The 25,549-nt window shown below is 34.5% G+C and overlaps 1 protein-coding gene across 1 annotated transcript; it reads left to right on the forward strand.

Moving 5' to 3' along the window:
* Nucleotides 1-345: 345 nt before the first annotated feature.
* LOC144433249 (protein MMS22-like) lies at nt 346-24,262 on the forward strand. The gene is made up of 36 exons (XM_078121558.1): nt 346-487; nt 764-995; nt 1,511-1,566; nt 1,796-1,906; nt 2,378-2,456; nt 2,926-3,067; nt 3,396-3,486; nt 3,761-3,858; nt 4,669-4,782; nt 5,276-5,363; nt 6,148-6,251; nt 6,579-6,641; nt 7,707-7,829; nt 8,844-8,896; nt 9,372-9,440; nt 9,978-10,091; nt 11,057-11,168; nt 11,548-11,626; nt 11,914-12,007; nt 12,399-12,532; nt 13,356-13,446; nt 13,722-13,792; nt 14,889-15,009; nt 15,835-15,924; nt 16,434-16,595; nt 17,049-17,094; nt 17,602-17,688; nt 18,488-18,658; nt 19,328-19,450; nt 19,911-20,009; nt 20,677-20,739; nt 21,384-21,430; nt 21,904-22,044; nt 22,493-22,636; nt 23,070-23,261; nt 24,175-24,262. The coding sequence occupies exons 1-36, from the start codon at nt 346-348 to the stop codon at nt 24,260-24,262; spliced, it is 3,834 nt and encodes a 1,277-aa protein (XP_077977684.1).
* Nucleotides 24,263-25,549: the final 1,287 nt, after the last annotated feature.

Genomic DNA, 25,549 nt, shown 5'->3' on the forward strand with positions numbered 1-25,549 from the left:
ACACTATTTAGTGCACATTTCACCAGGGAGTAAGAAAACCTGAACGAAGTTTGTTACGAATATGAATATGTAAGCTCTGATTCTTAGCTCTGACATTTTTACATGTATCATTGTATGGCTATGGATGACGCCCTCACAGTAAACCTAAGGCTTAGTAAACCTTTAGTGTTATACCAAAGATTGTATCATTGATCTATAAGATGCCTTCGAATAACAGGCATCATTTTATGTGTGTGTGTGTGTGGGGGGGGGGGGGTTAAATTAAAAAAGTTATATAAATCATAGATATAAGTGTGATTACCAGTATGTGTGTATTTGTTTTCAGTGTGTTGAGCCATACATGCAATGTATGAACTCGATGATGTGCAGTCCTATTCCAATCTAAGTGGATCCATCACACCGCCACTCTCACCAAGAATTTTGGCAGACAATGTCGACAGTCCAGCTAGCAAAAGACAAAAATTAGTTAATTTTGATGATGTGACAGGTAAGGTTTTATGTAAGAATACATTGTATATCATTTGATTCTTGGTACCTGCAATAGTTTTGTACTCCGCTGAGAAGCTAACACTAATGCAATAACCCGGGATTGAAACATAGACCTTTAGATAAATATAAAAATACTAAAAATAGGCTTTCAGTTTTACCTGAGCCATCCCTCTATATTGTATTACATTGAATTCAAGGTTAAAAGGAAAGAATTGTTTGTACATTGTATGGTGTTTTTGTCTTATTTTACTCACCTTCTTCCTCTTTATCAAAGCCATTAATTGGCTTCAAGATCCAGTCTGTTTTCACTGCAAGAATGGACAAGGTGTACCATGGCAACCTTCAAATACTGGTTACTTAGCAACTGGCTCTCTACATGATACACTTCAAGACTGTGATTCCTGTCCAAGCAGTTTCCAAGACACTGTCATAGAGTTATACGGGTGTAACTTTGTCACTGCCACTGCTTTGATTGATCATACACAACATTTATTTTATCTTACGAGGTAAATTTTTAAAATTTCTATGCCACATATTGTTTGCATAAGTCTAGAGGCTATCCATGGCTCATGTCTCATGTCTAGCTCAATGAGGAGCTAAGATTTCAAATTCAAACTAAGCCACCCACAGTCTCTAACACCATGCTTCTGTTAATCACAGAATTCCACCAAATGACAAGTTGGCGTTTATTGTGGACAGTTACATTATGTCAAAATATGGTACATTTGTCACATCAGGACACTATTTTACACTGTTTATGTCTTTCTAACAGTCAGGGGGTGTACTCATTTGTATGAACAGCTTTTAATTCATGACGTCTGATTCCTCTAGACGTGGAGGATTCAAAGCCACGTATAGCCTTTAGACTAAAAACAGACATGAATGCTTGATAATGTAGCATGTAGCTATGCCATTGAATTTTTCATCAGTATGGCTATGCATAAATGTTATTTTCTTATTCTACCTAGTACCTATCCAGTATTACATATGTTGACTTGTACATTATCTTTTGTTTTAACAGACAAAAAATATCTCAACTTGAACGACTGGTTGAAAATACACCTTTTCTCCAAAGAGGTAAGAGAATAATATGCATAAAATCATCCTACAGTACATAGATTAACCTACCTTTAGTACCTGATACTATTTCAGATATTCTAACTGGCATTTTGATTTTTTGAAATTTTTCCACCAAAATTAAAAAAAACAAAGTAGCAGTTAGGATATTTCTTATTTCAGTTAGGAAAACTGAATAATGTGTCCTATTATCATTTTCTTTTGTGAATCAAAATGTTGTTGTTATCAGGCAACATCAAACTGAACCCCAGACCATCACCTGAATCCGACATAATCAAAACTATACAAGCCGTAAAAAGTGAACTGATGCAACAAATTAGAAGTGTTGGACAACAACTGAGTAAAGAAATCGTGACTCTGAGTGAAAAGCTAACAAGCTAAGCTTACAGAAGACATGTGATACTCTAAAAAACTAGCCTAAGTTTTCCTTGTGAGTCACCTCACAGTAAGAGATAGAGGGAACACAAACTGGTGGATCACAAGAAATTGCTGTGTGTCAATGGCATGTCAATATGGCTTTAAGGGCACACACACACACACACACACACACACACACACACACACACACACACACACACACACACACACAGTGACACTACTTGTCTTTATATTATACCAGCATACAGAGACCCTCTCCTGTCGGCACAAATTGACACTTCAGGCAACTCTTGGCTATAAATGCATACTCATCAATATTTGCAGTGGCATAGTACAGCTGGGAAATGTAAAGTTATACCATAGACATACTTACTGCCTTAACATTTTTTTTGTTACGAATTTTCATTTTGACACGATCGTTTTTATTTATTAGGCCATGGTAATGATTTGATAGAAAACATACACAGACAATGTTGTCAGTTTCTACAGTATATCAAAGTTTTTATTTATAGGTAAGTTTCTTAAAGGTTATATTTATCCTTTTATGTCTCCAAATACTACATAGTTTTTTGATATTTTTGGTTGTTTGTTTTTAGGGTTGGGGTGGGGGTGGGGGGATTAGGTGGTGTTATTGTTTATACTGTATAGGATGTATTCATAACACATCGATATTGCATCACAACTCCGATAGTAACAGTAAACCATGACAACAGATAACATTTTAATAGCACAACTAGATTGCTGAGGTTCAGTAGTGCTATAGGTATGATGAAATGTCTGTTTGTCTGTCTGTGTGCATGTGCAGATGTACATTGCAAGTGTCTCTGTCTGACATTAAGTCAACAACTGCCAGACCGATTGCCTTGGTATTTGATGAAGACATTACTGTACTTGGGGTGTGTAGATGGAATAATTAAAATGAAAATGATCACACCACAGGTTTGTGACTTGAGTCAACAAATATTTTTTTTTTCATTCTAGGCACTATAAACCAGCTGAGTTGAAAGACATAGAGAACAGCGAGTGTTTGTTTGTTAAAAAGTTGACACAATTACCGTCATCACTTTTGTATCATATACAAGGTTTGATTACTCACCTCGGAAGTCTGTCTGTCTTACATAGGGTAAGTTGTCTTACATAGGGTAAGTTGCCATACATAGGGTAAGCTGTCTTAGCTCAGGTAAGTTGTCTTACATTCCAAGTATTTTCGTATTCTTTTGCTACAGACATTGAACAGGAGCATAACTGATAATAGTGATATTAGATGGTTTATTTAAATGATAAATGTAAGTTTTAAACCACAGATCAAATTTCATAAGAATCCACATACAATTTCTTAAATTTTCCTGCTAACAAACAAACAATTAAACAGGGGTGTAAACATAACTTCCATCTAACCTTGCTGGCAGAGATATTTACAGTCATTTATAATCTCTTCTTCATTTTAATAGAATTCCATGAGCAAAGAACTTTTTCATTTACATCTTGATGTTCATTGGTCTATTCTGGAATTTTTACACTTGTTAAGTGTCAAAGTCACAGGTGAGTTTTTACCTTTCTAGATTTCCATGATTTTCCTGTAATATTGACCTGGTTTTAAGCCCATGCCAAATGAAACCTGATAGCAACAATGATGATGATGATAATGATGATGATGATGATGATGATTATTACGACAATGACAATGACGATTACAACGACAATGAAGATGGAGGTGATGATGTCAGCTGCTGTGGCAGTGACGACAGCAGACGACGATATTGATACTATTATGTCTAAACTTTTGATAGAGAATAATGATTTTTTCCTCTTCTAGATTGTGCTGTACAACCTGCTATTTGTCAGTTACTGAGTTCTCATACTAAAGATCTACTTTGGGATTTGATATTAATAGCTGGTTCTATGCACAAAAATGTAAGTCAAGTGTGTGTCTTAATTTTAAATGTTCAAAGATAGCACTAGATAGAATTGTAACTGATGTATATGTATACTTTGACTTTTGTGTGTGTGTGTGTCACTACAGGGGTGGGATGTGGTAATATATGTGCGTACATGCATCTGTATGTGTGTGTTCTATTGGGCCTTTGTATATGTGTGTTTACTTGTGCGTGTACATGTAAAATGGGGTCAGGTACTGAAAGTGAGTGATGAATGACACAAAAATGCAGTCTTGTGGCAAAACTGCTTGCAAACTAAATAACTTTAGCAAATAAACCAAACTTTGTAGCTGTGAAACAAAGTTATTGTATCAAACACACAAATGACATATCATTTGTTGCTGTATGTAACAGTTCTTAAGTGTAGATGTACAAGGAATGGATATTTGAAATCAAGACATTCGAATGTTGAAACACGTTTAGTTTGAATGATTCTCATATGTTTTGATGATTTTAGAATTACTTGCATTTATAGTATTGTAGTTCTGTATTATAAAACATACTTAATACTAAAGAAAATGTCTACTCACACAAGGTCCAACAATTTCATGTAAGCGAATCCCAAATTTCACCAATGTCTTGTCATCATTGTCAGGAGTGTGCATGTATTTACAATAGCGACACATGACAATGGTCCATTGTAATATGCCCCTGACGATGCTGATTAGACATCAGTAAAAATTTGAGATTTACTACCAAGAAAAGCTCTGACTCTATGAGTAGAAATATTCTTTAGTAACTATGAACCCAGAGACCATTTATTCTCATTCTTGAATTTGTTATATAGGTCAGCATACAGCAGTATCATCAGTCAACAATCTTTCCCTGTAGTTGTTACAAAGAGTTCTGGATACAGTTAATACATCTATTGGACCATAGACACCAACAAATTAATACTGAGGTAAATGTACATGTAGTACATTAATGATACTAAATTCTGAATTGCAAACTTCTTTGAAGAGGCTGTTTATGGTGCTAAACAATCAAAGATTGTAGTCGTTTTTATGTTGAATACTACAAAATAGTAAATTCAGAGTTGCTCATTATGGAGTAATGTAGTACTCAAAGTTTTGACCAATGGAAAGCAATTCTTTAAAAATGTTCATGTATACATCTGACATGCATGAATCATACTGTAGTCCAGTTACACAGTCACTTTATTTCATGACTTTCATTGATCTGACTAAATGACAACTATATTGTCATAAAAAATCAGAATATGAATTAGGTAGTTGAAATGTTGGGGTTATGTCTTCAATGAAGACTTGTTTTGTGTTGGGACTGTTCATGGTTGGTTGCATTTGTGACTACATACCACATGACATGATCTAAGCCAATCACAGTAGGCCGTTACAGTATGAAAACAACATGGATCAATCTGTCTTCTTCCCCAGTCATTTTGGTGTCAAGTTTATAGTGTACTATGCATTGTACTAGAACAGAGGATTCCTGATGAACTTATCAGTCTGGATGTGCCAAAAGGTAAATACAGTTTTAAATATACACTCATATTAATCATTCTGTCAAATACTATTCTTAAAACTGTATTAGCTACAACTGGAACATTTTTTGAAACTGATTTGTTAGATATAATGACATACTCATGATATCGTACACCCTGAACAGTATTGAATCACCTGTGGGTAAACGTGTTTGTACAGACGTAGACACAAAATGGTACAATCAAGTTTACAGTATCATTAACAGTTGCCATTAATTGGGAATGCCACTCCAGGAAATAAAGACATCTTCATAAACTTTGCATCCTGGAGAGTCATTTCATAGTTTCACATCACCTGCATTATGTGCAATTTCAGAAAAAACACCAATTTGATCTTGTGTCTCATTTGAGGATTTTTGCTGTGGGCCACATTGCCTCATGGGAGTCAGTTGAAATGCATATGCAGTAGATGAACAATGAATATTTCTGACATTTTCATTGAAGGTAATAAGCACTTAGGAGTCATGATTCATGAATACTCATATATATAGCATATACATTTCATCAGTTTCTGAAATGATTCTTCAGAACCCAAAATTAATGAAAATGCCCCTTCATTTCCTTTCTGTAAATCACATGTAAACCATGTTGTACAGATTCAAACAGATAATATAAGATTTATTTTCTAGTCATTTTATGTCACAACAACTTATATCTTTTTCACTATTTCTGCAGTGTTATGAATCAAAATGTTTATAATCATCATTGTTCCCCATTTTCGCACACATTAACTGATTTTAGATAATTTTACCTTCTTATTTGTAGACTGTTTACAGATTATAGATGTACAAGGATTGTGCTGGTGGATGGTTTTACATCTGGCACCGTTATACCAATATGACATTTATGGACAGCTTCAAACCAATGAGGTACGTTTAAAGCTAGCAGTCAAAGAGCACAGTTTCAAATCATGTTACTTGACAGCAAAAAGGGCCATTATCTGAAATTATGAAGACATTTTACAAAGTGGTTTGTTTTTTTCAGAGAAGTTATGGCTCAACTAATAAGAAAGGAGTAATCCAAGATTGTGAGTTTAATCCTGTTGTGCTCAACTTGTAGCTTTATTGTGTGAAAACAAATACCCCATCAGTAGGGAGAGGATTACAATGTAAGTCCTTTATCTGCAAATTGAGATTCATATTTTAGTTGTATATGATGACTTGTTTTTGATGCAACATTTTTTTTTTTTTTTGCAGGCATCAATGAGAAGTAACTGGTTACTAATTCAAGACCTACTGAATTCATCTTTCACTCAGCAGGTCAGTCAGCATGTAACTCCACTCAACTTGTGTATAAATAAATGTATTTATTTTAGTGCATGAAAAATTTGGTGGAATAACAATTAATGGTACACTTTAATTTGGCAGTATAAAAGTACTGTAAACAGAAAATTTTGTGATTTTTTACAGTCTTCAGCTAGTTCTCAAAGACTAATTTTTACTAATTACCAGACTGGTACATTGTGTTCATGTTCAAGAAGGTATTTTAGTCACTACTTATTTTTACTAATTACCAGTCTGGTACGTTGTGTTCATGTACAAGAAGGCAGTTTAGTCACTACTTATTTTTACTAATTACCAGACTGGTACATTGTGTTCATGTACAAGAAGGCAGTTTAGTCACTACTTATTTTTGCATAATCTTTTAAATTTTCTCGGTGAATTAAGTGAAAATAAGTCTTCCCTGAAAATTTTTCAGGGTTACAGTATGTGAGCAGGACTTATTTCTGCAGAAAAATATTTTGCATGTATTCAGCTAACACCAAACAACATACTATACTGTGATAGTTGCCATAATGATTGGAACAATTTAAGGTGTAAATTTACCTATTTACCATATCCAAATGTCAAAAAATTGTAACAAAGCTTTATAAACATATTGACACATGCACAAATATGAACATTTTTTTTTTCCGTAATTGAAGAAAAACAGATGTTGAAATAGTCATACTTTCGAAATTGATTACTTTTTAATGTGTTTTTAGGTATGTCTATATGACATATAACAATGTACCATGAACTTTGCCACTGGAAAGCTTAATTTTATTATGCTGTTAAATTGATTTTGTTAGACTTCATTGTAATACTATAAGATCGGACACTGCATTGTTTTCCTTATTTGTCCATTATAAAAATTTAAAATGTAATGTTTCTTCATGCATACTCAACCACAATATGTAATTCTAAATAAAAGTCATGATAACTGTCTAAGAATATCAGTTTAGATACCTTGTAAAAGAGGAAATATAATCCCCCTCCCCTTCCCACCCTCACCCCCTCTAATACACTGCACATTGTTAAAGACATTCGTATCTTTCACTCTAGATTGACAGAACAGATGAAGGCAGATTCCGATGTTATCTGAAATGTTGCATTGCACTTACCAGTATTTGGGAAGCCAACACAAAGATCATAGTTGCTGTATGGGAAAAATTTTATCGACGTTTGGTAAGGCAGTTGGTGATATATATCTGATAGTCAAACCAGCTATATTTCCAAATTGCTATTGTTAACATGTTTGAACACCCTTATGACTATTTAGCATGAAAAGGAATGGCTAGTTCTTGTCACATTTATTTGTTTTCACATAGACAGTGGAGGTTTTCATGACAGGTATCAATGCTTGTTGTGGCAGCAATATTCACACTACATATAGACTAGGTGAATAGTGACCAAAACTGTTCATCAGCTTGGTAGATCAAATGACTTATACAGGTTATATTAAAAGCAAAAGCAGTTTTTTTAGCATTGAGCTTTTGATCTGTCTTGGTCTATGATCCTCATCAGAATGACAAATTCCATAGTTACAGCTGACCACTAGGTGGCAGTATGATCTGTCTTGGTGACAATCCTCATCAGAATGACAAGTCCATAGCTACAGCTGACCACTAGTCTATTATTGATACACCCCACATGATTTCCAGCGAAAGATCATGGAGGCCATCAACATCAGACGCTGCAATCCAAAGATCAACAGAGATGGAGCATCGAACATCCTAATTTATATATCTACAATGGGCTGATCATACTGCCACCTAGTGGTCAGCTGTGACCATGGCATTTTGTCATTCTGATGAGGATTGTCGACTAATACAGATCAACAGGTCAATGCTTAAAAAAAACCTTTGAACTGTTGTGCGTTATAACCTGTGTAAGTCATTAAGTGAATAATTTTTTTGCACTTCTTAAATATCACAGGAAGTATTACAAAGCCTATCGAGAACGTCTATTATCTAATATTTTATTTATCCTGTCTAAAGTGAATTATAATTATGTAGTACACCCCAGACAATGCTGAGATGTCGGCAAAGATTTGGAATTCACTTCCAAGAAATATTTTGATTCTGTAAGTAGAAATGGTCATTAGTAATTATGATCTCAGAGTCCATGAACATTCATTATATATTTCATCTAATTTTTTCTCAGTTCATGATTTTAAATGCTTTCTTTTTTTATTTGCAGAATGACTCATTTCATATCCCAGGTCAAGGGTTACAAGAATTCACATCGACAAAGTAAGTCAAAATTTCATAAGGTGTATTGTGACAGGTATATACATGTACAATACTAATCTTTACAGCCTGGATTTGAGTTTTGTGGACTGAGGTTATACAGGGGAAGAAGGGCCTGACTTTCGGAGGATCCGAAAGCCATACTACCAAGCTCCACAAACCCATATCTAGGCCGTAAACGTTTTATCATATACCCTATCATGTATATAGTGGAATGGAAACATTAAATAATTCTACTGGAAAACAAACTCATGAAAATAAGTAGTAACTAAAATGTCTCTTGTGTACATAAACAGTGCACCATGCTTAGTGATTCATATATATTAGTCTTTGAGAAATAGTTGAAGAGTGTAAAATTGCAAAATGTTCAGGCCTATTGTAACTAGAGATGCAACAAACCATAGGGAGTTTATTTGTAAAATGTTTACACAACAATGAAATGCACAATTTTTTAATGTGTTTGTAACATTCCTTGTAGGAAATCTGGAGCAACATGGTTTGAGGAATGCTTTCATAGATGTGAAGACAACAATCCACCTTATTTCAGGTAATTTTCTGTACAGTCTAAAATGTTTTCTGAAAAAAAAATCAAAATTCAATAACTAGAATTTTTGCCTACCTTGTGATACAGTTAATATCACAAAACCTGATACAAGAGTGAGGGTGGGTGGGTGGGAATTGCAAGCATATTGTTAGCATTCAGTGATATTTCCCTCCAGGTTTGCACTTCTCACCGCTCTCACCACTCCTTTACTTCTTGGTTAGTGGCCAAGGGAAGAAACTGCATCTTTTGTCTATCACTGGCTTTTCATACTACTCATGAATATTCAAAATCAATTTGCATATTGTGGAAGTATTTTTGCTAGGGCTTTAAATACCAAAAAGTTAGTACTTTTATGATAACAACGCCACTGATCATAAGTCTGAACATGTTAACCATACCTTGGGAATATTTTGCTCATTTGGTCATCCAGCACTGTAAAATATCCAGTAACCATGGCAACCACCAAAACTCAATCATTGCTTTTCAAATTTTACATCAATGTCCTGCAGTGTCCTTAGCAACATCTTCTTACTTTTTCAGTATCTTTAATGAGAAAGGTAATAGTTTTAGTCTTTACTTGAGACTTTTGGCTGTTCAACTCTGTAAAACTAAGAAGACAAGTGGAGGTCAAGGATGGAGAAAAATTAAAGGAAGGTAAGAACTTTGTGTCAAATTCATTTTTGTAAGAATTAATGTAAGTACTACTGATTCCCTATGGCATAGATGTTAGAACTCAGGATTAGCAGTCAGGCGTCTGAGGTGTGAATCTCACTTGGGATGGGGTATTTTTTCTGTGACAAACCCAAACCCAGGAAGAGTGGTCTACAGAATTGCTGTTGTATGGCCAAATTTCCCATTCCCCTATCATTTCATGCACACATAAAGAGGCCATACAATTGTTCTTGTCAAACCATGGTTTGTAATACAATTATTAATCCAATTCAGTTGTTTACTTTCCCTGTTTGTAAGAGTTTCTGTTCTTCCATGATCTGATGTTGGCAGTTATGTATGTACTTATCATGTATGTCAACAAGCACTGCATTCAATTGGTCTGATTAAAATTATTCCTATTCCCTTCTACTCAAGGAAAGTCTTAAATTGTTCATGTGTGGTTTAGAAGAGGTAGAAAATCCAACTAAATAATGTCTGGTGTGGCTATCCATTCACTGTGTCTCACTCACAATATGATTACAAATTTGGGAGGACTTCTGGACTAATGACTCAAAAAGCCAGGAACAATTATTTACACAAAGCCCATAGATGGTATGCTGCAGGCTTGGTGACTCTGGGCTAGCCTGTAGACTGACTGGGAAAGTCTTGACATATGTAAATGTTTTATTTGTTAGATAGTGTTAAGTGTTGCAGAACACTTGGAACAGATAAGAGAAATTATGGTAACATTTACTTTTTACAATGTTGTATATATGTTGAGTTCAGTCATAAATTTAAAGAAACCTCCATAAAGTCTGAGGCTTAGTAGTTTAGATTTTACATTTACTTACCTTCCTTTATATATTGTATCAACACTACTCTGTATGCAAAATTCTCATAGTTTGTCAGGTTGCATATACACAATACGGTAACAATACACTCCAATTATTCTCTGTACATTGTAATAGGTTTTACTCCAAATTCCATCACCGAGGAATGCAAGAACTAACAGAAACTGGCCTGGACCATTTCATTAATTTATTTCTGACTTTGTCAATGGTGGCTGATATTGAAGATGTGGTGAGTAAAATGTGTTAATGGAAAATTCCACTCCAGGAAATAAAGGCATTTTAATGAACTTTGGGTTCTGGAGAGTCATGCCATGGTTTTACATATTCATAGTTTGTGATTTCAGAGAAACATCAATTTGAAATTGCCCCCATTTGGGGATCTTTGCTGTGGGTCACATTGCCTCATGGCAGTCGACAGAGATGTTTATGCAATGATTGAACAATGAATATTCATGATCACCTAGAGCCTATTACCTTCAGTGAAAGCGTCATGAATATTCATTGTTCAACCATTTTCATAAAGATTTCTGCAGACTCCCATGATGCAATGTGGCCCACATACAATCCATATCTCATTAAATATGATATCAAATTGTCCTTATGTGTAGGGAGGCAAGATGTGTGACATACTTGATATGGTGCCCAGCAACAAATTAAGTCCAAGAAGAAGAATGGTAATTTGGAACGGTAACTGATACAATTACATTCCTTATCAAGACATTAGTGTGTTTTTTGTTGTCGGTGAATGTTTGATACTATTAAACCCTAGAATGACCCATTACTGTATACACTACATGTACTATCATGGTAGGATACAGGGACAACACTAGACTTCTCTCAAATAACAACACTTAACTACAACTATTACCCTTAGAAGTCCAATTCTGTTATTTTCCAACCACTGCTTTGATAAGATATTATGTTCAATATGTTTATATCAGTGAAGAATAGTACTATTTATTTTTTTCTACCAGGAATCTTTGCATTGATACTTATCTATGAAGATAAAGGCCTTGATGTCAAAGTTCAAACTCACAAACTAGCTTCCCAGTTCAATACGATATGCAGGTAAGGTTCAAATACACAAATAATAACAGAGCTCTCATGAGGCATAATTGCCAGTTTGGGTACTTGTGGTATTTGTACTTGTGCTTGCACTCACGACGTTCGTGATTTAGATACTCCAGTAAGGAAAACATTGTGAAGAAGGTTTTATCAGCACAACTGAACTGAGCAACCATGGACACACCGATAGCAGTAACCAAGCAACAGTGTTTGGGGCAAAATAACAACAGTGATGGATATTATTGAACTTACCAAGACAGTATGACATCCTACATCAATCAAACTCTCTGAAAAGTTGAATCTGTGATTACCTATATTGTACCAGTTGTGCTACAGCGCCATTGGCGCTACTCTTTTTTTTTGACATATTCGGTAACTATTGCTTTGTTTGTAGGGAGTTCATTCAGAGAGGTGAAGATTCCAATCAACGTCACCAGTACTGGGAGTTACTGAATACATATCTTGAAGGAGTTCAAGAAGTTTATGAGAGAAGTACATACTTGAATCTATCAGAAGACCAGCTCATAGGTATCTATGACAACTATATACATGTTGACAGAGTCACAACATCTGTATCCACAAGGGGAATGTGTGTTACACCAAAACAGTTTGTGATGTGGGGACAGAGTGGCCCAAGAGAAACTGCCAGATGATGGTGCCTGAATTAAAGACCAAACACATGTTTCGTAACATAACACATCATTTGTTTTGTTTTCTGGTTGCCTAGAAACTATGTAGTATAACACATCATTTGCTGTGTTATATGTCTGCATGAAATCTATGCTACAACATCCATTACCATAGTGGTGTAACTTGTGATTAAACAATAGTGAGGCTTATCCAACAACACAGTAATTCTGCAAACCCTTACAGGAGAAATGAAGTTGCCTTGGTAATCCTCTCACTGGATGATGTCTTTAACACAGAGATAGACACAATTCAATTCTAGACTAACAATAACAGAGACACAACACACAACAGGATCCTGTGTGTGGAACCTCTATAATTGTTTCTTTTGCATTTGATGTTGTCTTTGTGTGTGTAAAACACATTGTGTCTCACGAGTGAAACACCAAGGTATCTTCATTTCTCCTGTGTCTGCTACTAGGATTATTATCTTTACTCCGTCAGAATCTTTTACAGACACAATGGCAGCCAGTTTACTGATCTCTTACTAAAATTATACAGTTCTGCACTGGAATGATAACTTCTACTTTGCTGCTGTGTTATTATACTGTAAAATACACCATGTCACTCACCCCTCAGTAGTTAGACTCCTCATCACAGCGTACCTTACAGACTACCATGTTATGTAACAGCTGTTACTCATTAATATTTGTTGTCGTTACAGGTGATGGATTTCTACATCTTTTACCAGTATGTAAAGTGTATGAGTTACAAGCTGCATTAACCTGTATACAAACAGTTCTTGTTAGACACAGGTAAATCTTATCATCGGTACTACAATTTTAACTAATAGACACAACATAAATGAATAAACAGAGCTTTCAACTGCAAACTGTCAGTCATGATCACTCCATGACAGAGGGCGCTGTTTATGATCAAAATGACACGATCACAGGGAATAGATCTTAGCAATCTAACATTGCCTGACAGTTTCAAATTTAGTGGTAGTATGACATGAGATCAAATGCAAAAAAAGTGACATGTTTACCCAGTCAATCTTTAAATATCTAAATGTGTTTGATTGCTATAGGTCCATAATCAAGAGAGTTGCCGCCATTGATGGTGCACCAAACGCAGCAGTATTACATATACAACATAAAGGTATGCACAAAATGAGACGTTCCATCACTCTAAAATTGTTTAAATGTATTTTATTAGTCGTCCATAGAAGATGTGATTTGAGTGCTTCAGAAATGTAGGTAAGGGTCGGTAGCCGCCAAAAAAATGATCACCCACTGTGCAATTTCTTGCCAGCTACTAATTCAGGAATTTGTTCAGAAATTGTTTGTTTCAACCATTATATTTTAATTGTGGGGGCAATTCATTTGTCGTCTTTATGTACAGCAATGTAATACTGATATATCTATAAATCACTGGTTCAAATAATTGAAGAAATCTGAAGAACAAAATAAAGTATATGCACTGTTGGCCAAATCTAAGGAATACATGACATATACGTGATATCTGATGCATGTATCTATGGTTACAATCAATTAGCATAATTATGTAAATAATCCTAGACACTGACTTCCTGTTTTGACCTTTTCTCAACAAGAGAAGAGGACAATCACCTGCGAATTTCAATTACCCTTCACATGAGTATCAAGGTGATACTATAGAATGGGGTACTTATCCCTCGTGCTGCTATGTAGCAACTATTTCCCTTGAATTTCAGCCTTTAGGAAAATAGTTGCTTTACAGCCCTCAGGGTAATAGACATCTATTAGTGCCCACATAGCCAGGCAATAAGTGTGTAAGGCCAAATAAAAAAAGTTGTTTGGTTCCGAATTCCCGACCCCACCTAGTTTTCACGCTGACCCTAAATTTTATTTTTTACTATTTGAGAAAAAGAAGAAGAAAAACACGGAAATTGTGAAGTCTCTCAAGACATAGTGGATGCGGAAACTGACATCAACTGAAAAAGACAGTTCTTCCAATCTGTAATGGCTGTACATCTGATGAAAAGAAACCATAATACGGAGAACATATGAAACAATGCAAAACATAACTACCTGAACATAGACACTCACATATAAAAGAAAAATAAAAAAATAAAAAATAAAAAATCTACCTACCCCACCTATTCTAAAATTGAATGTAATCGGAACCACACATTTTTTTTACACCTAATAGTACATGTAAATGCTGTAAACATGCCAGTTTTAAATTCTTGTATATTCTACATCTTTCTTACCAGCCATTGCAGCAGCCCTGTGGAAGAATACATACCCATTTATCAAGTCTCACTGTACCACGATGACACCACCTATACAACTAGCTGATATAGCATTCCATTTTACATTACTTGCTATCACCATGTAAGTATTGGTCTTAATGTAACCCTTTTCAGAGGTCTCTCCCTGTTATCAGAACATCATTTTACCAGTGGTGGATAATTAAAAAATGGCTTTGAAGGTGCCAATTTGTTTATAACACCTTAATCTATAGTAACTAATGTCCGTGAAAAGTCATAAAAATGAGTCATTTGGTTCTCACTATCATAAAGGGAACTATGACGGGTCTATATATTCCAACTTTTGAACACCACAGTAAAGTTCATCTTGACTTATCAAAGGTATTTCTTATTCTTCATTAAGTGTATGTATAATATACCTGTTCTCTGAACAGCTCCAGATGCTTACAATTGTTACCCTTGGCATGGATCTATAGTAGCACAACAGCCCTTTATACTTCAACTACCTGAGGAGCATGCAATATTTATTGCAGCCTCTGTAAGCAGGATTAAAGTATTCAGCTTGTGACCTTTATCCTACCAGGTCCCCAATTATACAGCTGGGTTGACTGGGGCACAATCATGGTTCAAATCTTGCCCAAGGACTTTAGCTATTCAGAAACAACTGGCAGCAATGTGGCTCAAACCTGCCAGCTGCAGATTCCAAGACAACCACTCTAACCATTCAACCACCATGACGCCACATTGGGCAACACCTACACCCATTGGGCAATAAATTTTCAATTGTCATATCTCACATAAGCTATGTGTAGGCTTGCTACATAGATGAAACACAGCCAAAGGTTGGTATGAAGGTTACAAAATTGACAACCCGTCATAGTTTGTAATAAACCCAGTAGTAAATGAAGTCATGCATTATTGTATGTTTTATTTGTATTTTCTTCTCCAGGAGTGGTGTGAGAGATAGTATACCATCAGCACCATCATTTATTACACTAGTTCAGTATTTTGGTTTGCAAGACAATCAAGTTCACTCAAGGTACGTTGTTTTAGAAGTCTGCTGTCCTTTGTACAAGATGTTGATACAACGCATTTCAACACCTCATTTAAAGAATATCCAGTTTTATGCCACAAACAAATATTCAGAAAACTGTTTTAAGATTCAAAAAATAAAAAATAAATAAAACCAAATAAACAGGGAAATCCAGGATTACCATACCTTGTTCTTAAAAATTTAGTAACAGATTATCTCAGATTTATCCATATATTTATTCGATATGACACCAAAACAGTACTTGTGCTAAATACAGCTTGATAGTCAGAAAAACAAAAGATGAGGTATTCTGTGACCACTAGGGGGCATTGTTTGTCTGGACTGCAGTGTGAGCCAGCCTCATAGCATCTTTCAAAATAATTCTTCAACAATTCTTTGCAAATTTCAGAAACATTCCTGTTTAAGTTAAATAGAATTGCTTTTGTGTTTAGGATTTAAGAACTTTTAAGAACAGTTTTGGAGATAATTTATTTTACAATTTTATTATCGTGCAGTATTTGTTGCCAGTATTTATATAATATTTTACCAAACCAAACAATAGTGGAGAAACTAAGAAAGGAACTCGGTGCTGACTTCCCCAAACATATCATTCATGCTTGGTTTAGATGTGTATTATTAACCTACACACCTACTGAACAAATGCAAGAGTTGACAAGGTAAGTGATTGGTCCATTTTATGGAATTTGCATATTAAGTAATTTTAGCCCAGGTGTTTTTTTTATGCATACTGTTCAATAAAAGAACAAAATTGAGGAAGTAAATGAAAGGAAGTTGTGTGTGATTTAGATGTGTATTATTAACCTACAAATCTACTGAACAAATGCAAGAATTAACTAGTAATGTGATTGGTCCATTTTTTTGGAATTTGCATATTCAAGTAAGTTTAGCCAGATGCTTCTTTGACAATTAACATAAAAACTAATGTATCAATTAAATGTACTGGTTATGAAAGGTGAAGGAAGTAACTGCAATAGTTGTAGGTTCATTTATGCATAACTTACATTTATGTTAATGTCATGTCAAGTAAAATGTTAGTATTGTTACTTTGTAAATAAATACAAGTAAATTAGCATAAATAACCCTTAAAGGTATTCTGGTTGTATTCACAGAATGCTGCTCAAAATGCCAGAATTTGCTGAAGTTGTACATCAAAATGTGAGTGCTTTTGTGTACTGCACCACGATATTTCTTGACTGTAAACTTGTTTTTGACATGTCCTTGTCCAACTCTTGTTAATTATTGTCTTTGACATGTGTTCTTCTTTAGTAATTGACCTGTACAATTCTTAAAGCCTTCTCATATGATCATGCCAGCGATTTGCAAACTCCTGCTTTTCTAGTTGGGGCCAGATAAAATATTGTGAATGTAGGTGAGCACAGTGAATTTATTAGTCTTGTAAATCGGTGAATCTATGAAGTTTGAATTACTCTACAGTTGTACATTGGCTCAAATCAAGCCATACATACATACCAGAGATTTACTTATATCAGTCTTCATTTGCATACTACTGATGTTGAATTCAGCCTTATATTGAAAAAAAATTTTCACCCATTTCTGTGTTCCATATTTACTTCTTTTTTTTTATTTTGCAATATTTGATATTTTGACAATTCCTTTCCACATTGTATTGTCTTATTATGATAATTCTGTTTTTGTATACAGGTTGATTCATTTGATGATGATTCCAGCACTAAAGTAGTGCTCCTTCAGTTTTTGACGTCACTTGAAGAACAGTTTCACAATGTTCAGGTACGTATAATCTACTGGTCTGATGTTGAAAACTACACTAGCTGAAACTGGAGCATAAATTTTTCAATATACAGTATATATTCTGAAAATTGTTAATAAAAATACCAATAATTAGACACTACATGTGTAGATTAAATTCTCTTTCTACGAAGGAGGTATTTGTTTGTACACACAAAAACTAAGCAAACACAAGAATAGGTTGACGTCATGGTTGTGTTGGGATGCTGATTTTAGGGTGCGGACCCAAAAATCAATTGGTAGGATTTATTGTACCATACCATGTCCAGAAAGTATAGCCATTAAGATGCTATCAAACAAATATGGGAAGTTTACTATGGGAATGTATATTAAAATGCCAAACAAACACACGTATTAAGCCATCAACAGTACTAACAATGCCAGATCAGAGACGTGCAGTAATTTTAATATTAAACTTGAATAGTGTATGCTTGTTTATGTGTTCTTGTAAACCAGCCTGAGTCAAGTACAATAACTTATAAACTTGGTTTGTGCCATTTATTTAGATATTTCAGACATGATTATCAATCTGATGAGATTAGTCAGTTTGAAAAAAAGTAAGTCAGTGCACAAAATATAAGGTTGAAAAAATATTTTGACAAAGTTTTATTTTGGAACTACTAGGTTCTTCCATTTGTCCATCTATTTCTCTGTCCACCAATATAAACACGAATATGCTAAAGATCTAGTATCATAATCTCGTCCATTAACATTACACAGAAAGTATAGTTTGACTTTGTTTCTTCAATAAAATCTAGGTTTTTTCCCCTTTTGATTTCAGATAATTCAAGAGAAATTTCGTTTTCGTGGTATCGTTCATCAATATCTTGGTGACGTGATAAAATATGTTAGTCCAACCTTGAAATCCACTGGTACTTCTGATGCTTTGAACTGGATGTACTTTGTTTGTGGTAACATTGTTAAGTACCTAAGCAAAATGATTTATGTACAGGTAAACCTTTCATTATGTGTTGTTACTTTGTTTGTAGTAATAATGTGTTACTACTCTGGCAATCAAGGTCTCAGTTTTTCTAAGATAGACACAAACTAAAACTATTGTTATGACATGTTGATATAAGCTATTGAATGGAGGTTGGTTTAATTGTATATACAGTAGGGAGATATTTTTGATGACTATCATGATCTTGCAGTGTACATTTTTGGGGATGTCCAATGTTTACACTATCTTGATCACAGGGTGATTAGATTCACATGACAGAGACACTGCTATCCCCCACTTGTGTTTTCTACCATATTGAATAACAACAATTTTAGTGCGTGTCTATCAGATAAGTGCTTAATGAAGATGGTCTGTATACAGATAAACATTTCAATATGTGCTGTTACGAGTACTTTGAATGTGGTAACTCATGGGAAAACCACAGTGTCTGTTACCTGCCATACTAGACTGTATGGTTGTACCACATAACTTAGTAATTTAATAATGTACTTTCTTACAGGGAAAACCAGTGTCTGTTACCTACCATACTAGACTGTATGGTTGTACCACATGACTTAGTTATTTAATAATGTACTTTCTTACAGGGAAAATCAGTGTCTGTTACCTACCATATTAGACTGTATGGCTGTACCACATAAGTAATAATATACTTTCTTACAGGGAAAACCACAGTGTCTGTTACCTGCCATATTAGACTGTATGGTTGTACCACATGTGTTGTTCAATCCTAACAAAACAATGCCAGATAGTCAACTCTGTGCAATCAGAGAAACTCTGCACTTGGTAAGTATTGTATGGGAGATTATGAGATTAATGTCTAAAATTCTTACCTAATAGGGGCCCTGTTTGCACAATGCCATTTTCAAATGAAAATGCAACTATTTTTTGTTTGCATGTAACAGTTACACAAAGGCAACAAAACACAATGAAAATGCAACAATTTGAAAATATACAAATTTGACCTCAGGAATCACCCCATCGATGATGTACCTACACATGCATCTAAACCGTTTTGTTATGTTATGTTTGTGCATGGGTAATAGCATCGTTTTAACGATTCTGAAATGTGTAAAATTGCTTAATCAAGTAGCAATATTAACAAAAAACTATGAAGTTCTTGTTTGCCCATTCCCTTCTTTTGATGATTTACTAATGTAACAACATATTTGGCATTTGTCTGTGGTAAGTGTTCTTATTGAATTGAATTGAATTGGTATGTTTGTTTCATCTTTTTCTTTGGTAGTTTCTAGAAGGCCTTTCAAAGTTAGATTATAAGAGGGATCCTTACCTACAACGCAGGCTAAAGGATATCGTGATGCAGTACTTTCATAGATTCCCTATGGTGAGTTGTGATGCAGTACTTTCGTAGATTCCCTATGGTGAGTTGTGATGCACTACTTTCATAGATTCCCTATGGTGAGTTGTGATGCAGTACTTTCATAGATTCCCTATGGTGAGTTGTGATGCAGTACTTTCATAGATTCCCTATAGTGAGTTGTGATGCAGTACTTTCATAGATTCCCTATGGTGAGTTGTGATGCAGTACTTTCATAGATTCTCTGTTGTGAGTTGTGATGCAGTACTTTCATAGATTCTCTGTTGTGAGTTGTGATGCAGTACTTTCATAGATTCCCTATTGTGAGTAGTGATGCAGTACTTTCATAGATTCCCTATGGTGAGTTGTGATACAGTACTTTCATAGATTCTCTATAGTGAGTTGTGATGCAGTACTTTCATAGATTCCCTATGGTGAGTTGTGATGCAGTACTTTCATAGATTCCCTATGGTGAGTTGTGATGCACTACTTTCATAGATTGGGAGTTTTGTAAAACACAGTAAAGGAAGGTAGTAGACTATCATGAAGTCATTGTTACCAGAGGATACTATGCCGTGTGTATCATGCATTAGACAATGCTGTTTAATACTATAAATTATTCACTGTGTCCAAGTATTCACTGAGAGAATTTTAATTTAACCTTAATTATCATGATGTGTCTCTATACTTTCAGAGATTATCAAGCAGTGCCACTATCAGTACAAATGCTGCATGTGGTAAAAAACACCCCTTTCTGGTAAGTTGACACAAGTAATGAACAGTTCTATTAAAACTCATTAACTTTCAAAATAAGTAGCACAAATTACTATATGTCAATATCTGATTTGTAATTATACACATGTACCTTGGCTTGGACTCAGCAGTTTGCAGAATTGAGATTCATTGCTTCCATTCATTTCTGAATTGATAAGTCTTTAGGCAAGATTTGAATCATGATTGTGCCTCAATCAACCCAGCTGGATACTTAGGGACCTGGTAGGATAGAGGTTATGTTGGATTGTATACTCCCAAGGGAGTTGAGGAAGTATATGCCACTGTAGATCCAGGGGTAATATATTTTAGTGACTGGAACTCTCCGGAGGGCAGGCACATCATAAAATACACTTTAGTATTGTTGTTATTATCCTCTTCTAGAAGCAGGTGTTCAGTTGCCACTAGATGACACTATTCAATGTTTTTGTGAATTGACCCATTTCATACTTTTCTGTAGGATGTTTTACATTTTGTCTTACATCATTAGAACATTACTTGTATAAAAATGTTGCAAAGAGAATACAAGCTTTGTAAATAGTTTTGAAGTTAATACTTTGATAAAATGTAAAATTGTGATACCATCGTGTATTTCATTGCTATATCTAAGTTCTTTGTTTTAACTTTCAGGCAGCATTACAAAGCATTGGTGCTAAAAGTACAGGTGACTTATCAAGGTAAACTTTGAAATAAGTCAAAAGTTTGTAAGTTGTAGAGAAATTAGTAATTTATATAAACCAGCCTCCATGGCAAACTTTCCTTTAACCAGTGATTAAATAAACATATCAAGCCAATCAGTGATTAGTAAACATGCCTAGCCAATCATGTCTAGCCAATCAGTAGTTTGTAATCATCATGCCTAGCCAATCAGTTGTTAGTATACAAGATGTAGACATCATATTTACTAATTGGTGATTGGCTAGAAATGATGTTTACTAATCACCGATTGGCTGAAAACTCTGTTTACAAATTGACTATCATGTTAGAAAGGCCAAATACCAGGCTTACAATAAAACAATTTAAACTGCCTGTTTCCACTTGTATGAATTTTATAAACAATTGTAGCCCACAGTGAGAACGCTTTCTTTAATTTTAAGGGTTGTATCAATGATTGCCTGAATTTAATGATCTCCTTTTATTCTTTTATTAGGAATTTTCGCCTGTTTATTTTAGAACTAATCTGTACCAGTCACCTTATATTGAAAACAAACAAGTTACCACAGAATATGAGCAATGCTTTACTCTTTCTGAAAGAACTCTTCCAAAGGATGACTGTGCAAGAAACTGTAAGGTCAGTACTCAACCAAGTATATAACTCTTTGAATTTCTAGTTACTGCCCTGTGTATTTCCATTGTTATTGAATTAATGTGGTCTGTATATACTCAGTTACAGCCCTGTCAATTTACATTGTTTTTCAAATGATAAAGGTCTATATATACTCAGTTACAGCCCTGTCAATTTACATTGTTATTGAATTGATAGGTCTGTAAAGGCCACATGCTAGGCTTGTATGTAAACCAATTGACACAGATAAGTATACTTTTACATTTGATATGAATACTATAGCATATAGCACATAGAGAAAGTGCTTTACTTCAGTGTTACCCATGTACTTGTGTACTTACTATTTACCTATAATTCATATCAGAGCTATTCTGTCTAGTGTATCTATGAACTGACTGGTAGTGAATTACAAGAGATGTAACTGACTGGTATATTTATCTCCATTCATATTTAGCACTATTCCATTGATGCTGGGTACTATGTTGGATATCCTTCTAGTAGCTGAGACAACATCCGTTATCAATGTCAAGAAACTGGCTGTTACTGTACTTAAGAGTATGTTAGAAGCATATCGACTTGTACCCAATGCCATACCAAAGTAAGAAAAGAGTATAATACATTTGTTGTGATTGGACACTTATACATGTAGTCTAATGATACATCTGTTGTGATTGGTTATGCACTTTATACATGATTGTACATGTAGTGTAGGCCCAAACTTGAATTAAAAGTGGATGACATAATTATCATGGACAACAGTAGGTGATGATATTATTGTATTGGACAACACCAGATGATGACATTGTATGAGATAACAGTAGTGATGACATCATTGTATGAGACAACAGTAGTTGATGACATCATTGTATGAGAGACAACAATAGTTGATGACATCATTGTATGAGACAACAGTAGTTGATGACATCACTGTATGAGACAACAGTAGTTGATGACATCATTGTATTGGACAACCATAGTTGATGACAAAAGAACTTCATGTGATTTCTTTATACTGGTTGTATTCGATGCAGGGAGAAAGTAGAAACAGCTGTGCGAGTCTTCATCATAAAGCACTTCAGGTCTGGTTATGTGTCAGCTCTACATGTCCTAGAAGCAATGGCTGTTATGCACAAAGATATCATTGTGTCTAGTATACCCAAACTCCTTGAAGAAGTTAACCAGATGGAAATGAAACGTGGAGTCGGCTGGGATAGAAATCTAAGGTAATGCCATGTGACTAATCAAATCACAAAATGCATTAGAAATGTCATGAAATTGGATACTTCAACTGAAATAATACCTAATTCTTTTAGTTATTATAGTGCCTCATCAGATGAAATTTCAGCTTTTTTTTTGCTCTGTCCTAAATACTTTTTCCATTTTTTTTATCCAAGCTTGTCTTCTTGAGTTATAGATAGAAAAATTATACTTCAGCAGCTAAGGTAAAAAAAATATCAGCCAGATATATGATTGGTATATGTCAGCATTGATTAGCAATTTTACACTGATAAAGGAAGTCTACTTGTATATTATACATGTAGTTAGTCTTGTGTTCCCAATTGTACATAGGTGATGTGCTTTTGGCATAAAACGTCAACATACGCACAGAAAACTCCTTTTTTGGCTGGCACAATTATTTCACTGGTAATTGAGCCTTTGGTTTTCTTAGATTTCTAAGTTTTCTAAAAGGCTCAATTACCAGAGTCGTAAAAGTAACCAGACAATATATTATAATCCCTGGACATTGATCATTTCTCCATTTGTTAAGGTATTTAAGAAATGTCACTTTCATTGCGTCTCAGCTAGGATATCAAACTGTTGAATGCATTTCAGTCTTCATGTGGATAGAAAAACCCCATAAAAACTTAAGTCATTTTTTTTGAGAATAATGATGAGGCACTATACTATTAACATTGATTTATCTCATTCCTATCTCTCCATTTACTCAATAAATTAATCCAACCATCATTTTGTGGAAGTACAAGACTAGTGAAATAAAATCAATAGATATATTTGTAATGTATTAATTATTCTATGTTTTATATATTCGGTAGATGCATAGACCCTCCACTAACGAGGGTCTATGGTTGAAATTATAAACAATATAAGTGATTCTATTATCTGATTGTTTCACAGACGTGCAGTTATTGAAGTTTTGAAACATTTAGGAGAAGATGGAAAGCACTATATTGAACAACTATCAGAAGATGTTTCCTTATTTTGAACTTGGAAGATGACTTTGTTTAAACATAATATCATGTTTTATTATCTTCCAATTAATGAATGAAGCTCATGGGGAAGTAATACCACATTGGGTTCCATACGTCCATTCATACTTCCATTTCCATCTGTATTGCTGACATGAATAACCAAATTCATTCAAACTTGGTTCAAAGGTGACATACCATAATCGGTATGTACATGATATTTAGTTTTGCTAAAGTTTCAAATTTGGATGGATGGTGGCTATATTTGACATAAAAGTATACTTGGTAAATTCTTTCGCAGGTTATATACACATTCCAAAATACAACTTGTCACGAAGATGATGCTATATGAATATATACTTTACATAAGTATTAATTGTATAGATAAAGAAAGTTGAACCCAAATGATTTCTCTATATGTGGAGGTCTTTCACAAAACTATGCTTGGTGTTGCAAACAAGGCATTGCTTGCTATAGTCCATATGCACATACTAATATCGAGTTACGTAACATTGCAGTGTTCTAAGGACATAGATAACCCAGTGGTGGTGACATTGGCGTTTGACCAATTAGCATATCTCATTGGTGCACCATTTTCACAAGTCCTGTTATTATTATCCTTTAAAATGCAAATAAATGTTATGTAAATAACTTTACTTGTGAAGAACGTTCATTGGTTATGTTTTCTTTTATTTACTTTAAAGCAATTCAACTTGTAATTGCACATGCAGTATTACAGTTTACATTATCCATGTACAATCGGAACAGGACTCTTTTCTCAAATGACTGTAGTTGTATTATTCGTTAATAAAGTCAATTATACAGTGCATTCAAGAACAATTTCTGGTGTTCATCATTTATCACGATATTGTTTTGTGCTTGGAAGTTAAAATATGCTATGTGTATAATTCCATATCCTCCCTTCAATTATTGTCCATTTTGAATACATGATGTCATCGTCTGCATTAGTACTGACTTCATACACCTCCGCATGCACATTACATCTACTGAGACGGTAGGCCAACTCCCCAAATTTTTAGACGGGTATACGGTCTAAGTTTGATTAAAAAATTATGATATTAATCCCAAAACTAGCTGCAATAATTGTAGCGTCTTGTTGCGGTTTTGAGGTTTTTTTCGTCTGTTTTGGTGACTTTTTAAGTTTTAGTCACCAAAACAGACGAAAAACCCCTCAAAACCGAAAAAAGACGCTACAATTATTGCAGCTATCCCAAAACAAACTTATTGTTAAAGATTTCCAGTCACTATCATCCGGTCAATATCACCATATTCTGATGTTGTGA

This window comes from Glandiceps talaboti, chromosome 3 (genome assembly GCF_964340395.1).
Source record: "Glandiceps talaboti chromosome 3, keGlaTala1.1, whole genome shotgun sequence".
Classification (NCBI taxonomy): Eukaryota; Metazoa; Hemichordata; class Enteropneusta; family Spengelidae; genus Glandiceps; species Glandiceps talaboti.

Bases quoted from the DNA above. Each gene is read 5' to 3' on its own strand.
- LOC144433249 (XM_078121558.1), top strand. From the start codon at position 346: ATGTATGAACTCGATGATGTGCAGTCCTATTCCAATCTAAGTGGATCC. The intron at 21,431-21,903 runs GTAAACTTTGAA...TTCTTTTATTAG, and splicing joins AGTACAGGTGACTTATCAAG to GAATTTTCGCCTGTTTATTT. The intron at 23,262-24,174 runs GTAATGCCATGT...ATTGTTTCACAG, and splicing joins GGCTGGGATAGAAATCTAAG to ACGTGCAGTTATTGAAGTTT.